The 19,380-nt window shown below is 56.8% G+C and overlaps 1 protein-coding gene across 1 annotated transcript; it reads right to left on the minus strand.

The window, feature by feature from the left end:
- Nucleotides 1-878: 878 nt before the first annotated feature.
- HIP1R (huntingtin interacting protein 1 related) lies at nucleotides 879-18,957 on the minus strand. The gene is made up of 32 exons (XM_069030804.1): nucleotides 18,828-18,957; nucleotides 14,097-14,160; nucleotides 13,530-13,672; nucleotides 13,145-13,201; nucleotides 12,820-12,900; nucleotides 12,643-12,719; nucleotides 12,295-12,356; nucleotides 11,039-11,179; nucleotides 10,519-10,576; nucleotides 10,356-10,431; nucleotides 10,022-10,159; nucleotides 9,890-9,948; nucleotides 9,752-9,824; nucleotides 9,226-9,409; nucleotides 9,046-9,134; nucleotides 8,318-8,434; nucleotides 7,772-7,873; nucleotides 7,339-7,533; nucleotides 6,981-7,128; nucleotides 6,613-6,699; nucleotides 6,214-6,321; nucleotides 5,752-5,888; nucleotides 5,069-5,179; nucleotides 4,891-4,949; nucleotides 4,704-4,734; nucleotides 4,522-4,584; nucleotides 3,955-4,055; nucleotides 3,188-3,293; nucleotides 2,372-2,495; nucleotides 2,159-2,220; nucleotides 1,864-2,055; nucleotides 879-1,774 (listed from the first exon to the last, which is right to left on the minus strand). The coding sequence occupies exons 1-32, from the start codon at nucleotides 18,918-18,920 to the stop codon at nucleotides 1,769-1,771; spliced, it is 3,144 nt and encodes a 1,047-aa protein (XP_068886905.1). The 5' UTR covers nucleotides 18,921-18,957; the 3' UTR covers nucleotides 879-1,768.
- Nucleotides 18,958-19,380: the final 423 nt, after the last annotated feature.

Below are 19,380 nucleotides of genomic sequence, written 5' to 3' on the forward strand. Positions count from 1 at the left end.
AGCACTGGCACTTGTGTAACTGCCCATAAACCTGTAAAGTCAGTTTTGTGATGTGTAACCTCGGAAAGCTTCGGCCACCATGAGACTGCTACATAACTAAAATAAATAATGAACTACCTTATAAAAGTGTTTACCTGAGATAACAGCCACTAGTAATTCTAGTTAACTGCTTTATAGCCTCTTGTCAGTCGCAGAGACAGAAAGCCCTGGGCTTTACTGTGGCTTTTATGAAGTTTAATTGTAACTGGGTCTGAGGGTAACAAGGGATGGGATGAAAATGTTGATTGAACATGAAAAGGACCCTCACAAATCTCCACTTAAACACAAAGCACCTGTGGTCACCCTGTCATGCTGAACTCTGCTTCAGTCTTATCACCCATATATTAGGTATCATATACAGCTGCCTATTAATTATCTATCTATAATATATTACATATAATAGATTTATAATAATTCATGCAACATGTACATAATATGTACTATTATATATTACCTATATAACCTACATCTATAATAATATAATTATATATATAATTATCTATTAATTTTTATTTATATTGTGTATAAATATAGTGCATAACAGTATAGGTATATAAAATATGCAAAAATGCATATATATATACATACATACATACATACATATATATATATATATATATAGGCACATGCAAACCATAGATACATAAGGCTACACATACATAGAGAGGACTCTCTCTATATAGATTTATGTGTATATAGATATATTTATGCCCAGTTAGCTAATTGACTGCCTCCCTCTGCCCCACAGCTCAGGATCACTTTGCTGCAACCAACAGACCCCCTGTCATGGCCCTGGCCCTGCCATCAACCCCGTCCTGAACAACAAAGCAACACAAATGTATTTTAAATATTGCTCCTTTAATAATCTACATCCTGGTAGTTGCTCCAAGGGAAGACACAGCTGACAGGATTTTGATTCTGCCCCCGCATCTCTCCACATCAGTAATTCCTTATTGCTGCAGACTTCTCTAGCCCCCGGCTCCCTTAGGCCACAGTTGGATTTAATTCTGCTAATTATCTTAAATATAAAACGTAATGCAACTGATCCCTTGACATTGCTGTAGTAATAAAAAATAGAAAAGGAAAAATAAAATAAAAACGTTTGTATCCTTATTGCCAGTGTGTGTCAGTAACTGCTTTTCCCTTACAAAAGCCCTGCTCCACGTGCTGGGGAAGGTGAACGTTTCCCTTCCTGCTGAGGGCTGATCCCACGCCAAAATGAAGTCAAATATTCCTCAGGCTGGAAAAAGGGGAATTTAAAAAAATGGTTGCAAGAAAAGCCCACCAGTTTCCTACTGTAAAACCAGTTCACAGTTCTTGAAAAGGGTTTGAGCAGTACAGTAGAGCTACATTTACTGAAAACTTCTAGTGCTGATAAAGTCCTTAAAAAAAAATAATAACCCAAACGAACCCCAAATTAAATTAAACCGGGAGAGCCGGTTGGCAGGCGAGGAGGAGGAGGAAAAAGGAGAAGGAAGAGAAGAAGGAGGAGGAAGAGAAGAAGGAGGAGGAGAGCACTCAGCGCTGCCCGGGGAGCACAGGAGCCCTGCTGCTCTACAGTTCAGAAAAAAGGAAAACAAAAAATAAAATATATTCCTTAAAAAATATCCAGTTTGGGACCTTTTTTCCAGGCTGGGCGGTGAGGAGACCCCGCGCTTGAAGGCACAGCAGCGCGAAGGCAACGTGATGTGTGGGGCCTCCGCCAGCCCTTCCCTGGGCCGGGGCCTCGCTAGGGCTGCAACGAGAGGGGGACAAAGCCAAACATCAGAACTCGTGCCCAGAACATCCCCCCTGCCCCGTCTGCACCCCCCACCCGGGCCCCACCTCTGCTAGGCCGGGTTTCTGGGCAATGGGGGGTTTCTTGAGGATGCCTCGTCGCGGTGCCGGCGCCGGCTTGGCCTCCCCGTCCTCCGGCGCGTCCTCGCAGCCCCCGGCCAGGACGTAGTGCTGCTTCCTCAGCTCGCCCAGCCGCACCCGCTCGCCCTCCAGCCGCTTCTCCAGCTCCAGCACCTTCACCTGCACCCAAAAACCGTCCTGGGACCCGTGCTGGGGGCAGAGGGACCCCCAGTGCGGGTCTGGGTCTGTTCGCAGCCGCACCGAATCCACCTCGTGGCCATACCTGTGTTTCCATCTCTTCCTTCTTCAGCTTGATCAGGGACATGCCTGAGAAGTCCATGGTGTCTGTGGAGGAAAGCAGGGCCCCTACTGAGTGCACCCCTCACAGAGGACACTCACATGCCAGAACAGAGCTGGATGGACACCTCAGGGTGTTCCCCAGGCTGGAAAGGGATTTGGAGTGGCTTTTTCTACCTTTTCCTTGCAAAAACCTCACCTTTCTCCTCTATCTGCTCTTGGCCTGACTTTGTGGAAGCCACCACATTTGCTGCCATCTCATTGACATTGCGTGAGCACTCCTGGAGCCTGGCCAGGTTCCTGCTGCTCTTCTCGGCCTTCACCTGCAACGAGCACAGGGACGGCTGTGGGTGCCCACCATAAACCCCCCACGGAGCTCCAGGGAGCCCCAGGCAGAGGCAAAGAGCTTTTGGGCACGAAAACCTGGGAGTGGAAAGAATGGATGGATGGACAGATGGGAAGGTTTATCCTCAGTGATCCCATCACGGCCAGACAAGGTGATCCCTACAAAGCCCTTCAGCCCTAGGGCACAAAACCAGCTCTGCTCCCACCTGAGCCAAGCACTCAGTGAAGACAAAGCTCTGGTTTTTTAACCATCCTCTTAATTTCAAAACCATCTGCTGTAAAAATCCATATGGATCCCCATCTCCCTGCACCTGCATCCCTGTGTGCTCACTGAAACCTCCACCCCTCACTTCCACCCACACCAACAGGAAAGGCAGCAAGGACCAAAGTCCACCATCCTCAATTCTGCAGCTGCTTTTTTGGATTTCTTGTTAGGTATTAACATTTTCTTTACATAACCAGCTTGACAGGAGAATTTACACATCTTCATTTCCAAGGCAAGCCTCAGGTGAGGGAATATGAACACATGGATTAAAAGCCTAGACTGACTGGAAAACTGCAAGAGGTTCCCTTCTCCCTGCTCTGGGAGGCTGCAGGACTGGCAGACAGGATGGGAACACTTGTGGGACAGAATGAGGAGACATCCAAAGGATCCTGCTGGGACACCCACCTTGGAGGCAGCCACCAGCTGGGCTGTGCTGGCAGCGATTTCATGGGAGCAGACGATCAGTTCCTCGTATTTCCCTGTGTGCAGGACAACCCTGTCCGCAGACTCCCTGTGTTGGGGGTCAGAAGGGAGATTGTGTCAGAGACTGTGCACAACAGAGCAAGTACAGATTATTCATCTCCTGCTAATACCCTCAGAAATCAGCAGCTGGATCCAGCAGCTTTGCAATTTCAGAATCATGGAATTGTTAAAGTTGGAAAAGATCTCTAAGATCTTCAAGTCCAACTGTTATTAAAGCTCATATACAAAGCAATTATTCAAAGCCATGATCCGGGTGATTTGGACAGAGACAGGATTTTGTTTCCATAATGGATGAGATTTTTAAAGCATTTCTCAAAAGACCTCCCCATATTTCCTGCACTGGCACAGGGAACGCCCTGCCCCGATGCCAACCACCCCATCCACAACCATCTGAGCAGGATGCCAGGACAGGGGGGATTTGATTTCCCATTTTGCAGACAGGGAGGAACTGCCATCCCTAGCTGGGTGACTGTGTGCTTCAACCCGGGCTGTGATTCTCCATGAGGAATTAGCAATGACCCAAACCGAGGGTCCATAAAAAGTCAGCAAAGATCTCCATAAGGAATTAGCAATGATGCTCTGTGATGCCTCAGCAGTGGGACACTTTGGATGACTGGGTGACAGGGAAGCCTGAGCCAGCCCTGGGTGTGCTGTGTCCCAGGGGAAGCTCCCGCTCTGGGGGTACCTACACGAGCTGTGTGGCTCCCCAGCCCACGGCCTTGGAGGCAGAGATCAGCCCTTCGGTCCAGCGCGAGTTCTTGGCGTAAAACTCCTGAGTTGTTGCTGCCCCCTGTTGTTATGAGAATATTATGGCCTGGATTAACTTGTGCCTAATATCCAACAGCATATAAATCCACGTAAAATATCCATATGAAGTGTAACAATATATAAATTCATATAGAAAGTCATAAATCAAGGGAGCGACAGCATTCCTGTGCTCTTCACTCTGCTCTTACTGACCTGCTTAAATAATTATCAAGAAAACCAACACTGGAACCCCAAGCCTGCAAATTTGGGCTGGGTTTGGTTTAAAACACTCAAGTTGGGGCCATCTTCTTCAGATGGACAAGGCTTTGCAAGGGTGACAGTGATTTGTGCAGAGAGCACAGGGCTGAGCAGCCCATGTCCAGCAGCTGGTACTGCCAGAGTGCTGCTAACATGGGAACCCATGAAATCCAGAGTGTTTCTGCAATTTGAGGGAAATTCTCCTGTATTTGTTGTCAGCTCAAGAAAGATGAGTGCAAGGCAGGACTTACCCGGCCACTTTCTACTATCTCCTTCTGGAGGTTTGTAGATGTTGTTACAAGAAGTCTAATAGCCTGGAATGAAGGAAAACAGGTTTTAGGGTTTGATGGGGGTCTTATAGAGGAGGATTGATGCTGCTGATGGTGGGAAGTTACAGTTTTGTGCACCCCAGGTGGGTTTCTGCAGCACTGACCTTCATTAGATCCGTGCAGGAGTTCAGAATCCTGGAGGGAAGCAAGAGAAAAGTGTTCAGCATTCAGGGAAGCTTTGGCCTTAGAAAATGGGTCTTTTTTCAAGACCAACCAGCCTGTTTTGGAGCAGAGCACACCCCAGCAGGGCATGGGGCACAGACCTGTCACACATCCCTCCCCAAAACTCACCGCTCGTTCACTTCCAGCTTAACCCCAGAGCTCTCGTTCCTGGCCTGGCTCATCATCTCCTGTTGGGAAACATAAGAGGAAGGGTTGGATGCCACGTTGGGGCGAGAAGGGTGGAGGAGTGATGGACACTCCGCTGCCCCAAGGCCCCAGAATGACCCACCCTGCAGCTCTGTCTCACCTCTATCCTCCTGACAGCATCCTCAATTGCCTCCGAGGTGGAGGCCATCTCCTTCTCAACCATGTCCCCCAGCTCCTCCTGCTTGATGTCCAAGCTCTTGGGTCTCAGCTCCTGCCAGGGGTGGCAGCAGGCACCAAGAGGTTTTAGGCAGAGGGACAGAAGGGAATATTTATAAGGAATAACTACAAACCAAGGTATCCAATTGCTTTCCCCACCCCCCCCCCCCCCCAATAATTAAAGCTGCAGGAGCAGCATTCTGCAGCCTACAAAGGAGAAGGCACCAACTTGAAGCAAACATGGCACAGGGACCTCAGAGGTAAGAAATGCCCCAAATCAAGGTGACAAAACTCCGTCACAGGAGCAGTTTCTGCTCCAGAGGGCTCTGGAGAGCTGAAGTGAGGAGTGGTGCAAAGGAAAACACTAATAGGGGCTTCACGAGCTAAAATACCGACAGCTGGGAAGTTTCATTCCACGGGGGTTACTGGGCTGAAAGACTTCAGCTGATCTGAGGGCAACGAGCTCTGTGCAACACCAGGAAGGGTCTCAGTGCTCAGAAGCTGAGATGGCTCAAGGAAAGCACCGGAATTTGTGGGTATGGGGGACAAACCATCCCAAAGTGTTCCCTGTGACCCACCCTGCCAGCCACGAGTGGGAAGGTGGCTGTGCTGGGCTCCATCTCCTACCTGGGCCAGCTGCAGGACCCCTCGCAGCGCCCTCCGCACATCCCCCAGCTCGGCATGGCCCAGCCTCTGCCTGTCCTTCAGCTCATCCAGGTACTCCAGGCTCTGCTGGCCACAGTCCCGACACGTCTCCGTAAGCCCTGCGGAGAGCATGGCTTGGTGCAAGCCCCTGGCTGGGCAAGGAGTCCCTTCATCCCAGCCCTGCCACCCTCATTTTCCTCCTCCCCTCATCCACAGCATCCAGCAAATTTTTTCTAGATTACAAGTGAGTTTCCAGGAGCAATGTGATGTTCCCGGCCCAGGGAGGGGCACTAGAGGGCAGGGAATGTCAGGAAGGGGAGCATGGGGAATGTGCTGCCCTCGGTAAAATCTCCTCCTGGCAGAGGGGGCTCTGGCATGGCCTCCCTAAAGAAAAGCCCCATGAGAAAAAATCCCCCTCAACACACCCTGCATCCCTGCACTCACGGTCAGCGTGGTCCGTGGGGGCCAGGTGGGACGTGGCGCTGCCGTTGACGATGGTGTCGGCCGTCAGGTGTGCGAAGCGGGCCAGAGCCCCCACCAGCCCTGCAGCATCTGCCACAGACAGCACAGGGTCAGGAGCTGCCAGCCCAGGGCACCCCCTGCCAGGTCCTGGGGGCTGTAGCCCATCCTCAAAGGCACTCAAGGATCAGTACAAGACTCAGAGACGTTGGGATTGACCCCTCCAGCTTGAACAAGCACACGGGAAGCCCCCAGCCCCGCCTGTGTCCCTCTGCCACCAGGGCATTGCCGCTTGCCGATGGCCCCGGAGCCGCCGGGGGCTGCTGGATGCACGGAAACAGGAGCAAGCTGGGAGCAATGCCGCCGGTCCCCAGCCCCAGGTACCTGCCATGGAGGCCACGTACTGCGCGTGCCCCTTCTCCAGGGCATCCGTGGACTCCAGCGCCGCCTGCGCCCGGCTCAGCAGGTAATCTGCAAGGAATTGCATTGCATCTCATCAGCACGGCCACACTGGTGGGTGTCTGCACCACGAGGCACCACTGAGTGGAAGTGTATCCCTGGCTGGGGAATGGCACTAAAATCTGAGCAAAGTAGTGCTGGAGATGAGAGCTAAAAGTTCATCCTGGGAAGTCCGACCCCAACTGCCTTGGGTATGATGGAAAAAATGCCACGGGAGAGCTGAGATGCAACGTTATCTGTCCAGGAGGGAGAAGGCACAGCGTGTTTCAGCCCCCTGAACGAGCAGGACATACCTGGGGAGCTGGTGCAGCGGAGGTGCAGGGGGTCATCCAGCTTGGCCATGGCATCACGGAGGATGTCCTGGGCTTCCCGCACTGTCTGCTGCAGGACTCCAAACTGCTCCTCCAGCAGCTTCTGCTGCAGGCTCTGCTCCTGGTTGCTCTGTGAGGCAGGAGGAACAGGTGAGTGGCACAACTACAACACAGGATCCCCATCAGCAGCATATCCCTTGAGAGCCCCTTTTCAGGGTTAGACCCAACCATCCCATGACTGCTGGTGCAGTGATATCCCATTGGCTACATCGGCCAGCATCCCCCAAACATCTCGCCCCGGTGAGTACAGGGGCAGTGGGCTCTTCACACAGCACTGTACCTTCTCCAGGAGCCTGCCCTGGAGCTCTCGGATCTCCCTCGTGGCCTTGTCTGCCTCCTGGCTCAGCTGCAGCTCCTTCTCCTCGATGAGGCCACGCGTGGACAGCAGCTCACACTCCTTCTCGCTCACCGACCGCCTCAGCACCTCCTTCTCGGCGTGCAGAGCATCCACCTGGGCGCTGAGCTCCACACCTGCCTGCCGTGGGGCCAGGACACCCTGTCACTCCCCTGTCACTGCTGTGAGCCCAACAGACGCAAGGGGGGAGCGCCAGACATGCCCAGCTCATAAGGCTGATGGGCTGGGCCCATGCTCAGCCCTGCGACAGCTCCTCGGGCTGCTGTTGAACCTCTGGCTCAGCAGTGGTGGCAGGTCCATCACCCTGGGACAGGGTTTGACGGGGACCTGAGCTCGTGCTGCCCCCCCAGCCCCGTACCTGCTTGGCGTGGCTGAGCGAGCGCTGCGCCTGCTCCAGCTCCTCCCGGCGGGCGTCCAGCTCCTGCCGCAGCTGCTCCATCTGCACGCTCTGGTCCTCCAGCTGCAACCACACCCCGTGCCCAGGGCTCAGCCCCTGCCACGTCCTGGCCCCGCTTAGCACCGGCACACAGCAGGATGGAGGGAATGAACCCATATTTTGCAGGGAGAGGGTTTTGGGGTCTTGGGCAGGGGGCGTCTCCTGGAAGGGCTCCTTTTCCCACGCCAGGAATTTTGGAGCAGCCCCCAGCTTGAGCCCCAGAGAATGAAAGCGCTCAAACCCACCAATTTGCATTGTGGCATTTTCTTGGGGGAAGAAAAGGCAGATTTTGGCAAGAGGGAGTGAAGAATATATTAACACCTTCCTGAGGAGCCAGGGCAACTCTTCCTTCGATTAGGGCCTGACATCAACAACCACCCCTTCCTCCTGCACCCAAACTGTGCCCAGCCACTGCTTTTCCCAGGCTGGGGAGGGCTCAGTGCTGGCAGGGAAGGATCTGGAGCTCACCTTCATCTCGGCCTCTCGCTTGACCTGCTCCACCTGAAATGCCAGCTGCTCTTTGACACGTGCCACCTCCTCCTGGCTCTGCTGCGTGACCGTCAGCTGCTTGGCGGTGTCAGCATTCTGTGGTGGGACACAGGGCTCACCCAGCATTCCAAGGGGGACCCTCACCATCCCCACACTCATTCCTACCAAATTCTGGCTCAGGAGATAATTCCAAGATGCCTTTCTCACACCACCCAAAGGGTTGGCTGCCAGTGGACATGGATTCAAGGGGTGCCCCCTGCCCAGTGCTCAGAGGGCGATGGGACCAACACAGGGGGACTGGGCAGGCACGAGCCATACCCGTGGTTGCAGAGGGACAAAGGGACAAAAACAAGACCAAAACACCCAAAGCAAAAAACAAAACAGGTGAGTGGCACAACTGAGACACAGGATCCCCATCACCAGCGTACCCCTTGAGAGCCCTTTTCCAGGATTAGAGCCAAGCATCCCATGACTGCTGGTACAAGTGATGTCCCACTGGCTACACTGGCCACAGAAACCAGCAGAAACAGACCAAACAACAGCAAAACAGACCAAAAACCAGCAACAAAAACACCCAAAGGGACTATGATGGAAGAGGGAAAAGGTGCTCAGCTCTGCCCTGGATACCCCTACCCCAAAAGGGAGGGATTTAATCTGGGGACGCTGCCCTCAGCGTCAGTGCCCGCCTGCACAGGCAGCAGCATTACCTTCCTCAGGAGCTCAGCGTGGGTGTTGATGAGCTCGCTGTGCTTCTCCTTCAGCTTCGTGTAGCGGATCTCGGTGGCGTTGGCTTTCTCTGCAGGGGTGAGAGACCCTCAGTGGCCGCAGCGAGGGCGGCCACACCCCCGGGCTCCGCAGGGCACCGCAGGGCTCCGCAGGGCACCTACTCTCAGCCTCGGCGCAGAGTCGCTGCGACCTGTCACTGTCCTGCTTCACCCTCTGCAGCCTCTCCAGCTCATCCCGCAGCTGCTCGTTGTCCACCAGCGCCTTCTGCTTCTGCTTGCGCTGCTCCTCCACTTCTCCCTCCAGGCTGTTCACCTGTGCCTTGAGCTGGGTGATGTAGCGCTGCGCCTGCGGGGTCACCAGGCACTGGAGCACAGCCCTGCCCTCCCCAACAACCCTGTCCAGGTGCCCCGCTGCAATTTGGGCAAAGCAGCTGTGGGATGTACAGGAAAGCTCTCCCCTTTACCCCTGCAGTCAACCTGTCCCTGTTGATAAGGTCAGGACAACAAGGGACAGGTCTCACATGCCTCCACCCCATCAGGAGTCACATCCTGGCACTGGGAGAGGTCCCAAAACACAGCACTGGATGCCAGGGCCCCACTCCTGCTGCATGCCCTCAGGATTTCCACACCACAGCACCAAAACCCATCCCCATTCTCCCACTCCAGCTGCTCCCCAGCCAGGCTTTACCTCCAGTTTAATCTTCTCCATCTCTGCACGGAGCGTGTCCACCTCCTTCTTCAGGCTCTCGATCTGTGCATCCCTGTGGAAAAAGGCAGGTTGGTCCCACGTGGCAGCGGCCCCTCGCCCCTGCTGGCCCCCCCATACCTGTCATCCCAAACGCCGTTGGGTGGCCCGAAGGTTTGCTCAAACAGGTCCGAGGTGATCTGGGGAAGACAGAGGGTGCTGAGCTGAGCCAGGACACGGGAGCCTGACCCCATCCCAGCCCCGGGCCCCCACCTGCGGCTCCGTGGTGGAAGTCGTGCTGATCTCAATGAGGTTCTCTGGCTCCTCATCCTCAGGGGCTTCCTCGGGGATGACGACCACCGGCTTCACGTGCTCGGCCAGCGCGGACGCCCGCAGGAAGTTTGGGGGGCTCTGTGGGGACAAGAAGCTGTTGCAGCCTTGCAGGGCATTCAGGAACCGCAGTGGGCAGAGTGCCAAGGGAAGGGAGGGAGCCACCCCTGTGCTGCTGACAGGGCCAGAGGGTCCCTCTGCAGTGTCCCCACACCCCAAACCTGTCCATGGGGGCACCCACAAGCTCTGCAGAGCACCACACCAAATCCTGCCATACCTCTGGCAGCCGAGGGATCTGGATGAGCCGCTTGAAGTACAGCATGTCGGACGCCTTCTTAAAGAAGTTTTTGAGGCTGGAGAGGACAGAAAAACAAAGGGGAAATGAGATGGGGCTTGGCAGGAGGGAGGGGACCCCACCTCCCCAGCTGGGCCCCGGTTACCTGCGGAACTGCTCGTGGAAGCGGTCCCGGTGGCCCTGCAGGGTGTCAGCCGGCAGACCTGGGTGAGGAGGGACAGCTGTGACTGATCAGGGACTGCACGTGTGTTCACATGCACCCAGACCTCTCCTCTGCAAAAGCCAGCGGGGTAAAAGCCAGGAGGGAGTGGGATGTGAGGGGTCAGGATGGGAGTGGGGGATTCCCATCCCCAGCACAGGGACCAGGGATGGGGCACAGAGAGATGTGAGTGTGGGAACTCCAAAATACCCACACGAGGCCCCTGGCACTGTGCTCCCCCATGCAGGGGGCTGGCAGGCCAGGGCACTGTGGGTTTGAATTAATCAAGGACACGTGCTTCTAATTCCTTTATCTGGAATGTCTGTGTGGGATGGAGCAGGCCCCCAGAGCCCAGCTGGGATACAGGGACATGGCGATGGATGCCTCAATCCACACCAGCCTCATCCCCACGTGCAGAAGCCCACCCTGGGAAAACACCAGCACGGAGCACATCCCCGGGACTCACAGGAGTGCAGCTTGAACATTAACTTGACGGCGTAGTGGTAGAGGTGGCTGCAGTCCTGGATGACCTGGATGAGGGGGGCCAGGCGGCACTGCACCGCCGACATCTGCGACACGGCCATGGAGGTGTTGAGCTGCCTGAAAACTGAGGGGAGCCGTGTTTGCAGAGCCGCCCGCGCCCGGGACGCCGCTTGATCATTAACCACGGCGGATGTGGGACACGGGGAAATGCCAGGGCTGCTGCCCTAACGTGAGACAACCCCACTCTGAGCAGCAACAACACCCAAAGGGATCATGCTGGCAGAGAGAAGGGGTGCTCAGGTCTGCCATGGATACCCCAACCCCAAAAAGGAGAGATTTAACCCCAGGATGCTGCCCTGGAGCTGCTGCTGCATGACACAGCTGGGGAAACAGAGAGGTTTTTCTCCATTCTGTTTAATCATGCAAGGATCTGGGAGAGGATCCCAGGGCAGGGGACGAGCCCGGCGGCAGCGCAGCCTCGCCTGCCCCTGCTCGGAAACAGATCCCTTCCCTTGGCAGGGATCCAGGCAGCATATCCACCCCGGCTTCTTCCCCGCTCAGCTTTAAAGTATTTATGAATATAAATTCTCTGTATAACTGGGTCAGGAGGAGAAGCAGGAGGCTGTCGGGAGCCGGGAGCACGGTCGCTCCCGCTGTGCCCCGTTTTCCAGGGCAGCTCCGTGTTCCCGACTTTCGACAGAGGAAGAATCCACCACCTCTCTGAGCCATCCAAAAATTCCTATGGAGGTGAGAGACATGAGAAGGGGTCTCCAGCCCTCCCTGGAGACACTTCAACAAGGGGAAATGAGTCTTTAAAAAGAAGTACAGCCCCTTCCTCTGCTTCAGGGGGACAGAAAGGATTTGTGTAATGCATACGATTAACGTGGTTGTACCAAAAAAGAAATAAAAACGTATTTCAGAGCAGCTCTGCTCTGAAAACAACACCCTGCCTTGCTCAGGTGGGCTCAAAGCAGCCACATCCCCCACATATTTTCTTACAACTGCCTCTACAGAGCTTCAACAGGGGAATCCAGCTGAGAAAACACCTCTGAAATCTCACGGGAGGAGGAGGAGGAAGGACCTGAGCCTCCAACCTTGGCCTCTGAAATCTCACGGGAGGAGGAGGGACCTGAGCCACCAACCTCAACCTCCCAGAACTCCATTCCCGACCAAAGAGCGAAACTATTGCTCAAGAGCCCCAGGGCGAGCAGGAGGGACCTGCCCCTGCCACCTCCTCACCTGACTCTGACAGCTTCAGCTCACAGTCCAGGTAGTCAAACAGCTCGACCGTCAGCTGGAAGCTGCCAAAACAAACCAAAACTCCATCACTTGACAGCAGAGATGTCTTTGCTCCAGCTGCTCATGTTCATCAGGAGTCCTCACAATGGCAAGGGCTCTGACTGACAAGAGTTTGGGGCTTTTTCTCCCTGCATTTACACCCCACGGCGCTCTGTGGATGCAGGAGGAATCGGGCACCATCCAAACAATTCACAAAATCCCGGTGGCTGCCCCATCCTGGAGTGGTTTCATTAGCAGGACACTGCCAGCTGGGTGTCACGGAGCAGGTGGCCCTGCCAAGACACTCACATGTTGTTCACATCTGTCCCTGCAGTCTTTTCCAACACCTCATCTGACACTTCGAGGCCCGGGGGGAACTCAGGATGCTTTGGAAAAGGAAGAAGAAGCCATCAGTTGCTGCTGCTACTTTTGCTGGTGTGGCACATCCCCTCGTTACAGTGGTGCAGAGGGGGCAGAGGGTCTCACCTTGACGTGGAAGGAGATCTTGGTGAGCAGGAGCCGTGTGTAGATGCTCACCAGCTGCCCGTACCTGTCGTGCAAATGGCCCTGCAGAGACACAAGAGGAGACGTGGGGAACCTGGAGCAATGTGACCAGAGCCAGCAGATCCCACAGGAGCCAGTGAACCTGTGCCAGCCCTGCGGCTCCACCACGGACACAGCCATCACCCCAAGGGAGCAGAGACAGATGGTGATTTCAGGCAGTGCTTCACCCCCTCTGTGCCCACCATGTTCCTCAGCACCCACCTCCAAAGCCCCTGAGAGGCACAAACCTCCACTCTGCCCCACTCACCCACAGGTCCCCCGTCTCTCGGATGTTGCTGCGGTACCTCTGGCAGTCCTGGAGGACCTGGGGACAAAAAAGGGAGGGATGTGGCACAGTGGGACTGGCACTGGTGAGCACCTGCCTGCCTGCCCTGATGCTAAGGAAGAGGAGGGATCTGGCCCCTTACACCAGTCCAGCTCTGGGAGAAGTTCCAGCCTTTCCATGGCACCCAAATGTCAGGGATTTGCACGGGGAAGTTTCAAAGATGCGAGACCACAGAGTGACCCATGGCCTGGGAAAGGTGGCTGGGGTAGGGAAGGGAACCCACCCCCTGTGCAGAGGGATGTTGGCAAGAGCCAAAAATTTCCCCCTGCCAGTGAAGCAGGAGGGACGCTGCAGAGGGGACACTCACGTTGGGGTGGCCGTCACGCAGGACCTTGTGCAGGACGTGGCAGAACTTCCAGCTGAGGATGGCACTGCTGGGCAGGGGCAGCCCGATGGCGTAGGACCAGAAGGTGAACGCCCCCTTCTCGTGGTGTGTCCCCAGGATGATCCCTTCCAGTGCAGTCAAGGCCAACTGGATACACACAGAGCAGGGGACAGGCTGGGCTGGGGACTGTTCTTGTTCAACTTTCATTGAAAAGGGGACATGCTCGGGGTGTCCCGTGAGGACAGGGATCACCAGCACAATGCTGCACCCCTGGATAAGACCCCCATTCATCATTTCGGGTGCACTTCCCCCTGCCAAGGGCACACTGGGGCCCTCTGCATTTTACTGCCAAAGAAATGCAATTTTATTGTGCTGCTCTTGTTTGCCTTTTCACTGATAGATGAACCTACGTGATGCCACCCCCCAGCCCAGCTCTGCATGGATCAATCTCTCTGTCTCCCAAATCTCCTGTGGCTCCAGCATCAGGGGGTGACATCCCCACATCCCAAACTCCTCTGTGCTGTCCTGGCGAGCCAAGGGAAAGGATACGGCGGGCATGTTTCTCCTTCACTGGTGCTTCCTGCGTGTTTATGGCTTTGCTGATGCTGATGGCCTGCAAGAGGAGGGGAGAGAGTGGCTGTCAGACATGGTGGGACCCCCACACCTACCCCGACATGCAGTGCTGGTGCTTTTGGGGAATACCCTGAATTTTAGAACACATTTGTCACCTCAAAGTCATTTGTAACACATCAGAATAGGCCTTTTTATCCACAAACAAAGCATCCATTAAACCCCCCGATTCCCAGCAGGATCTGTCAGAATGTGACCACTGCCGCTGGTGCTCCCGGCTATCCCTGTCCCAGGAAACCAATTCTTGCATTTTTGCAGCCTGAACTCAGCGCCGTGCCCGGGGAACATTAAAGCACAACAGTGAGATGCCAAATTCCAGGGTTGTTTGTGTAATCACAAGGAGCCTTTGAACCACAGGGCAGTGGTTTGGGTTCTTCTGAGGATGTTGCTGCGTGCAAACAGCACGTGGGGAAATGCAGCCCCCAAGCAAGGAGGGAGTGGCGGCCTCAATGCCCATCTTGATGGAGCAAAAATTCAGAGCAATGTGATTATCAGAGCAGGATTATCTATATTTTGATCTGTTTGATCACAGCACACTTTAAATTATGAATTTATTTCAAAAGATGACCCCAGACTGGGGTCGGTTGCATCTCCCATGTGTTGATGGGCTGCAAATCCAAGCTGCTGTGTTTGATGAGGATCTTCCTCCTCCTCAGACTCAACTGAGCTGCTTCACCCTTGCAGAAGCACTTCGGCTGTGCCTGTGTCCATGAGCCCTCTGTCACCAGCAGAGGAAAAAGGTCCCAGCTGGGAAGGCAGGAAGTGGCCCCGCTGCCAGCACTTGTGCTGGAAGAGGAACTCAGTCCCTCCCTGCAGCTCCACAGCCCTAAAACCTTATAAAAATCCTATCTACCTGCCCAGGAAAGTACCTGCTTCCACATGGCTGCTTGTCCAGGAACACCTCTGAAACGAGGTGCTTTCCTGTAGGAGGAGGAACCCGACGCCAAGTTATCGAGTGCTCCTGACTTATGCAGGAGGAACCCGACGCTGAAGGGGCGATGCCAAAGGTGTCCATGCACCAAACCCACCCCAAAGGAGTCTAGAACAGCCACCCACAGACTGGCCATGACAGCAACAAAACTGTGAATCATCCCAGAGAGTGAATATGTCCCAAAAGGCTGAGCCAGCTGCTGGGGAGAGCGGTTGGCTTTGCCTTTCCTGCACCCGCAAAGCCCCGGTGTCACCCCGCCATGTGGGGCCGTGAAGCAGCAGCCGAGTTAAGCCGGTGACTTGCTGTAATCCTCTTATCCCCAAAGGTTAACGAGCCTCCAGTGCCCGGGAACAGGCACTTGCAGCACAGCTGCCTCTCCCCAAGTGCCTTCACAGCCACCCAAAAGCCTGCAGCTGGCAGGGGCTGTGCCCTCGATGGCAGCTTGGCCGGGGAGATGTGCCGCAGGTGCTCAGGAGTGCCAGCACCTCCCAGTCTGGCACCAAAGGCACAGGATACTGACAGAAGGGAAGGTTTATCACAGACCAGGGAGCAACCAAACCAAGGCAAGACGGGGTTTGGAAATGCATCTTGCAGCGAAGACCCTGCTGGTCTGTCCCAAATCAGAGCTCTAATTCCCACTGGCAGTGGTGGTTTTATTGCATTTCTTGCCCTTAGTCTCACTGCTAGCCTGACCAGCCAAAATTCAACCCAGAAGCTGCTGGAGAGGTTGGTTTCATCCTTGGTACTCAGTACAGAGGTTTCACTGAGCCATTTCATGTCCAGCACAAGGACTGGACCCATGCGGGGGCAGCCCCAGCCCACCCACAGCACCACCATGAGACACTGTGTCCAGTGCGGTCCCAAATAAACCATGGTGGCACAGAACCAATGCCAATCCCTCAGGGCTGCCAGCCCAGGTGTGCTTTCACCGCCTCCAAACATCAGGCTGGCCAGGAGATCCAGGAAAACAGGATGGTGGGACCAGGGATGGGCATGGGGCGATGCTGCAGCCTGGGACACATGTGCTGTCAGGATATCCCTGCTGGCTGCCTGGCAAAGCTGGGCTGTGGAGGATGGCTCCGAAATGGGGAGACTTGCCCTTGACCCAACCTCTTGGGACACCACTGGCACAGCTGGAGATGGGCAGGCCCTGGTTGTCACTGCAGGTGCACAGCCAACCTGGCCACAACTTTGATGCACCCCGGGACTGTTCCCCATCACTGACAGGCACCAGGGTGAGGGGCAAACCCCAAAACCTGCCCGGCTGTGGGCTGTGGGAGCCCACAGGGGTGCAGCCCCAATGCTTTGCTCACAGTCTGCACGTACCAAGCTGGTGACTAAAGCCAGGATCAAAGCGCCCAAATGAAGGAGCACATCCACCCTTTCCTTCCAGGCTGCTTTTAATTAGGGCTGATCCTCCCGCCCACAGCTCCCCGGAGCCCCAGCATCCCACAGGGTCACAATCCCCACCTGGCAGGTGGATGCTGGGTCCCAACATGATGCCACATCAGGAGAGATTTTTTGGCAGTAGGACATCGAGCTGGCCAGGCAGCACGAGAGCTGTCAGAACAGCTGAGCTACGAACGGCTGCTCCAGAGTTTCCTTCCTCATGCTGCTCCTTCCCAAATCACACCAGGAAAGCACCACTTGGCAGTCACACACACTGTAATCCTGCAGGTTCCAGAGCTCACTGGATTTTTAACCTTTTTGTTTAAGAAAAGCAAAAATTGGCAGCAGAAAAGAGCACGTTTTTCCTCCCGCCAGGCTGCCGAGCGAGCGCCTGCTGTGGGGTGGTGATTTCCTACTTCCCACGCACGGCTTCTCCAAGGGGGTCATCTACATCACCCTGACATAAGACATGGAAAAGCACTTTCAGGGAAAGCAGGTGACCTTCATGTCACCCACGAGGACCTGGGATCACAGCAGGGTCAACAACCCCCCTCTGTATCCACAGACATCACCCAGGCCCTCACAGGGGAAAAAGTGATGGGGCTCTGGATTCCTGCAGCATCTCTCTCCAGCGTGGTACAGAGTCCTTGGACAGCAGAGGGGATGTGCCACCAGCACCCCTGTGACACAGAGACAAGGAGGGGACACGGCACCAGCACCCCCATGACACAGAGGCGATTGGCGGCCGGCTCGGCAGCTGCTATAATTAGAGGTAAAAGGCAGATCAATACCCACGTTCTGACACTGAACAGTTCTGCTCTCACTGAAGCACCACTACGGAAACCACACTGGGATAAAGCTCCTTTAGGACAGTTTTTAGCAGTTGCTGCAGAAAGGTCAGGTCTGGGCAGTGAATGTGACCATCAGCCGGCAAGCCTGGGGTCAGAGAGCTAAAAGCTCTAATGGAGAGCAACCACCTCCTTGCCCTGTCCACGTCTCTGCCCACAGCATCCCTGTGACCGAGTGGATTTCCAGAGCACAAGTGCCAGTGCCCAAAATGCCCTGGAAGGGCGGGAGGGAAGAGGGCCCCGCTCCTGCCCGGCCGGCACTGGCAGCCCTCGGGCGCACGGGGCAGCGCTGCCGCCGCGATCATTTATCAGCGGTGCCCAGTGGGACGATTGAAGGAGACGCGTCCAGAGGGAACCGGAATTGCCGGTTTGCTCGTGTTGCTCCCCAAACCCAGCAAGCTCCGTTTCCTACCCAGCACCGTGACCCTGCGAGGCCTGAAATTCCCACCTGCCTTCGCTGGCGCTCTCCGGGGCCAAACCAGCCCAGGGGCTGAGGAAGGAACAGCAGAGCAAAGAGGCAAAGGGAAAAACATCGGCGATGAGTGCACAGCCTGCAAAAGCAGAGGGGTCAGAGGAGGCGTGCAGGAGGGCACTGTTATTTTTGCTGGGGCGGCAGCGAGCCCGTCCATCCCTGTGCCCGTCCCTCTGCCCATCTCTGCCCACGCTGTCTGAGTACTTCACTTCCCACCAGCCCCGTATGTGCCCGACCACTGCCCGCCCCGTGGGGGCCACAGGACTACGGACACCCCGGCCAAGCCGGACACGACGGGTCACAAACGCATTTGGGTTTTGTTTCCACTCTGCCATCCTCCGTGGGTCCAAACACCCCGACGCCCGCGGGTGACCAAACAGTCCCCGGTGTGGTTGGGGCCGGGGCTCGGCAGGGATGCGGAGATGCCCATTCCCGGGGCGGGGGGCGCGGGGCTGCCGCGGAGCCCCCGGGCTCTGCCGCGCTCCCGCCGACACCGTAAAACTTTCCCTGTGTGCTGCCGGCCGTGTTTACCTGCGATAAGGCCCGGGAGGTGCGGGGGGGGGGCACACCGCCTGCGCGGGGCCCCGCTGCCCGCGGGGGCGGGGGCGCACGGCGGGGCCGCGGTGCCGGGCGCGGGGGCGGCGGGACGGGCGGGTGCCCACGCGGGACCGTCCCGCGGCCGCGGCGGGAGGAAGCGGCGGCGCAGGTGGGGGCGGGGAGCGCGCGCCGCGCCGGCACCGGGGACGGACGGGCGCACACGAGGGCGGACAGAGGGACGGCGGCCGCGCTGCCCCACCGGGGCTTCCCCGGAGCCCGGCGGGGACCCGCGCACCCCATCCCGTCTCATCCCATCGCCCGAGAGGCCCCCGCGCCCAGCGCGCCCCGGGGCGATGCCCCGCGGAACGGGCCGGCTCACCCCCTCCCCGAGCCGGGAGCGAGACCAGGACAAGAACCGGCACCGTAACCGCGGCCGGTCCCGCGGCCCCGCCGCCCCCTCCCGCCGTCCTTGCCTGGCTCTTGTCGAACTGCTCCCGCTCCGCCTCCAGGCTGTGCCCGCCGCGGCGACTCAGCACCCGCGCCGGCACGCTCTTGATGCTGTTCATGGTGAGCCGCGCTCGGAGCTCCGGTATCCGGGACCCGCGCTCGGAGCTCCGGTACCCGGGACCCGCGCTCGGGGCTCCGCGCTCCGGGCAGGAGCGACCGGCGCCGCCCGCCCCCCGCCCCTCCCGGCCGCGCACTGCGCCGCGCACCGCCGCGCCCCTGGCGGCCGCGCCCGGAACTGCAGCGCCGCTCCCCCCGCGGGCAGGTGGGACCGCGCAGCCCCCGGGGGGACACGGACACGGACACGGGCACGGACACGGGGCGGGAGACACGGACACGGGCACGGACACGGACACGGACACGGGGCGGGAGACACGGACACGGGCACGGACACGGACACGGACACGGGGCGGGAGACACGGACACGGAGCGGGAGACACGTCTCTTAGCGGCCCCCGCGGGGCACCAGGCACCGAGGTGATTCCTCAGCTCAGGAAACACCAGGAACGGCGGTCACCGCCC

This window comes from Aphelocoma coerulescens, chromosome 15 (assembly GCF_041296385.1).
Source record: "Aphelocoma coerulescens isolate FSJ_1873_10779 chromosome 15, UR_Acoe_1.0, whole genome shotgun sequence".
Classification (NCBI taxonomy): Eukaryota; Metazoa; Chordata; class Aves; order Passeriformes; family Corvidae; genus Aphelocoma; species Aphelocoma coerulescens.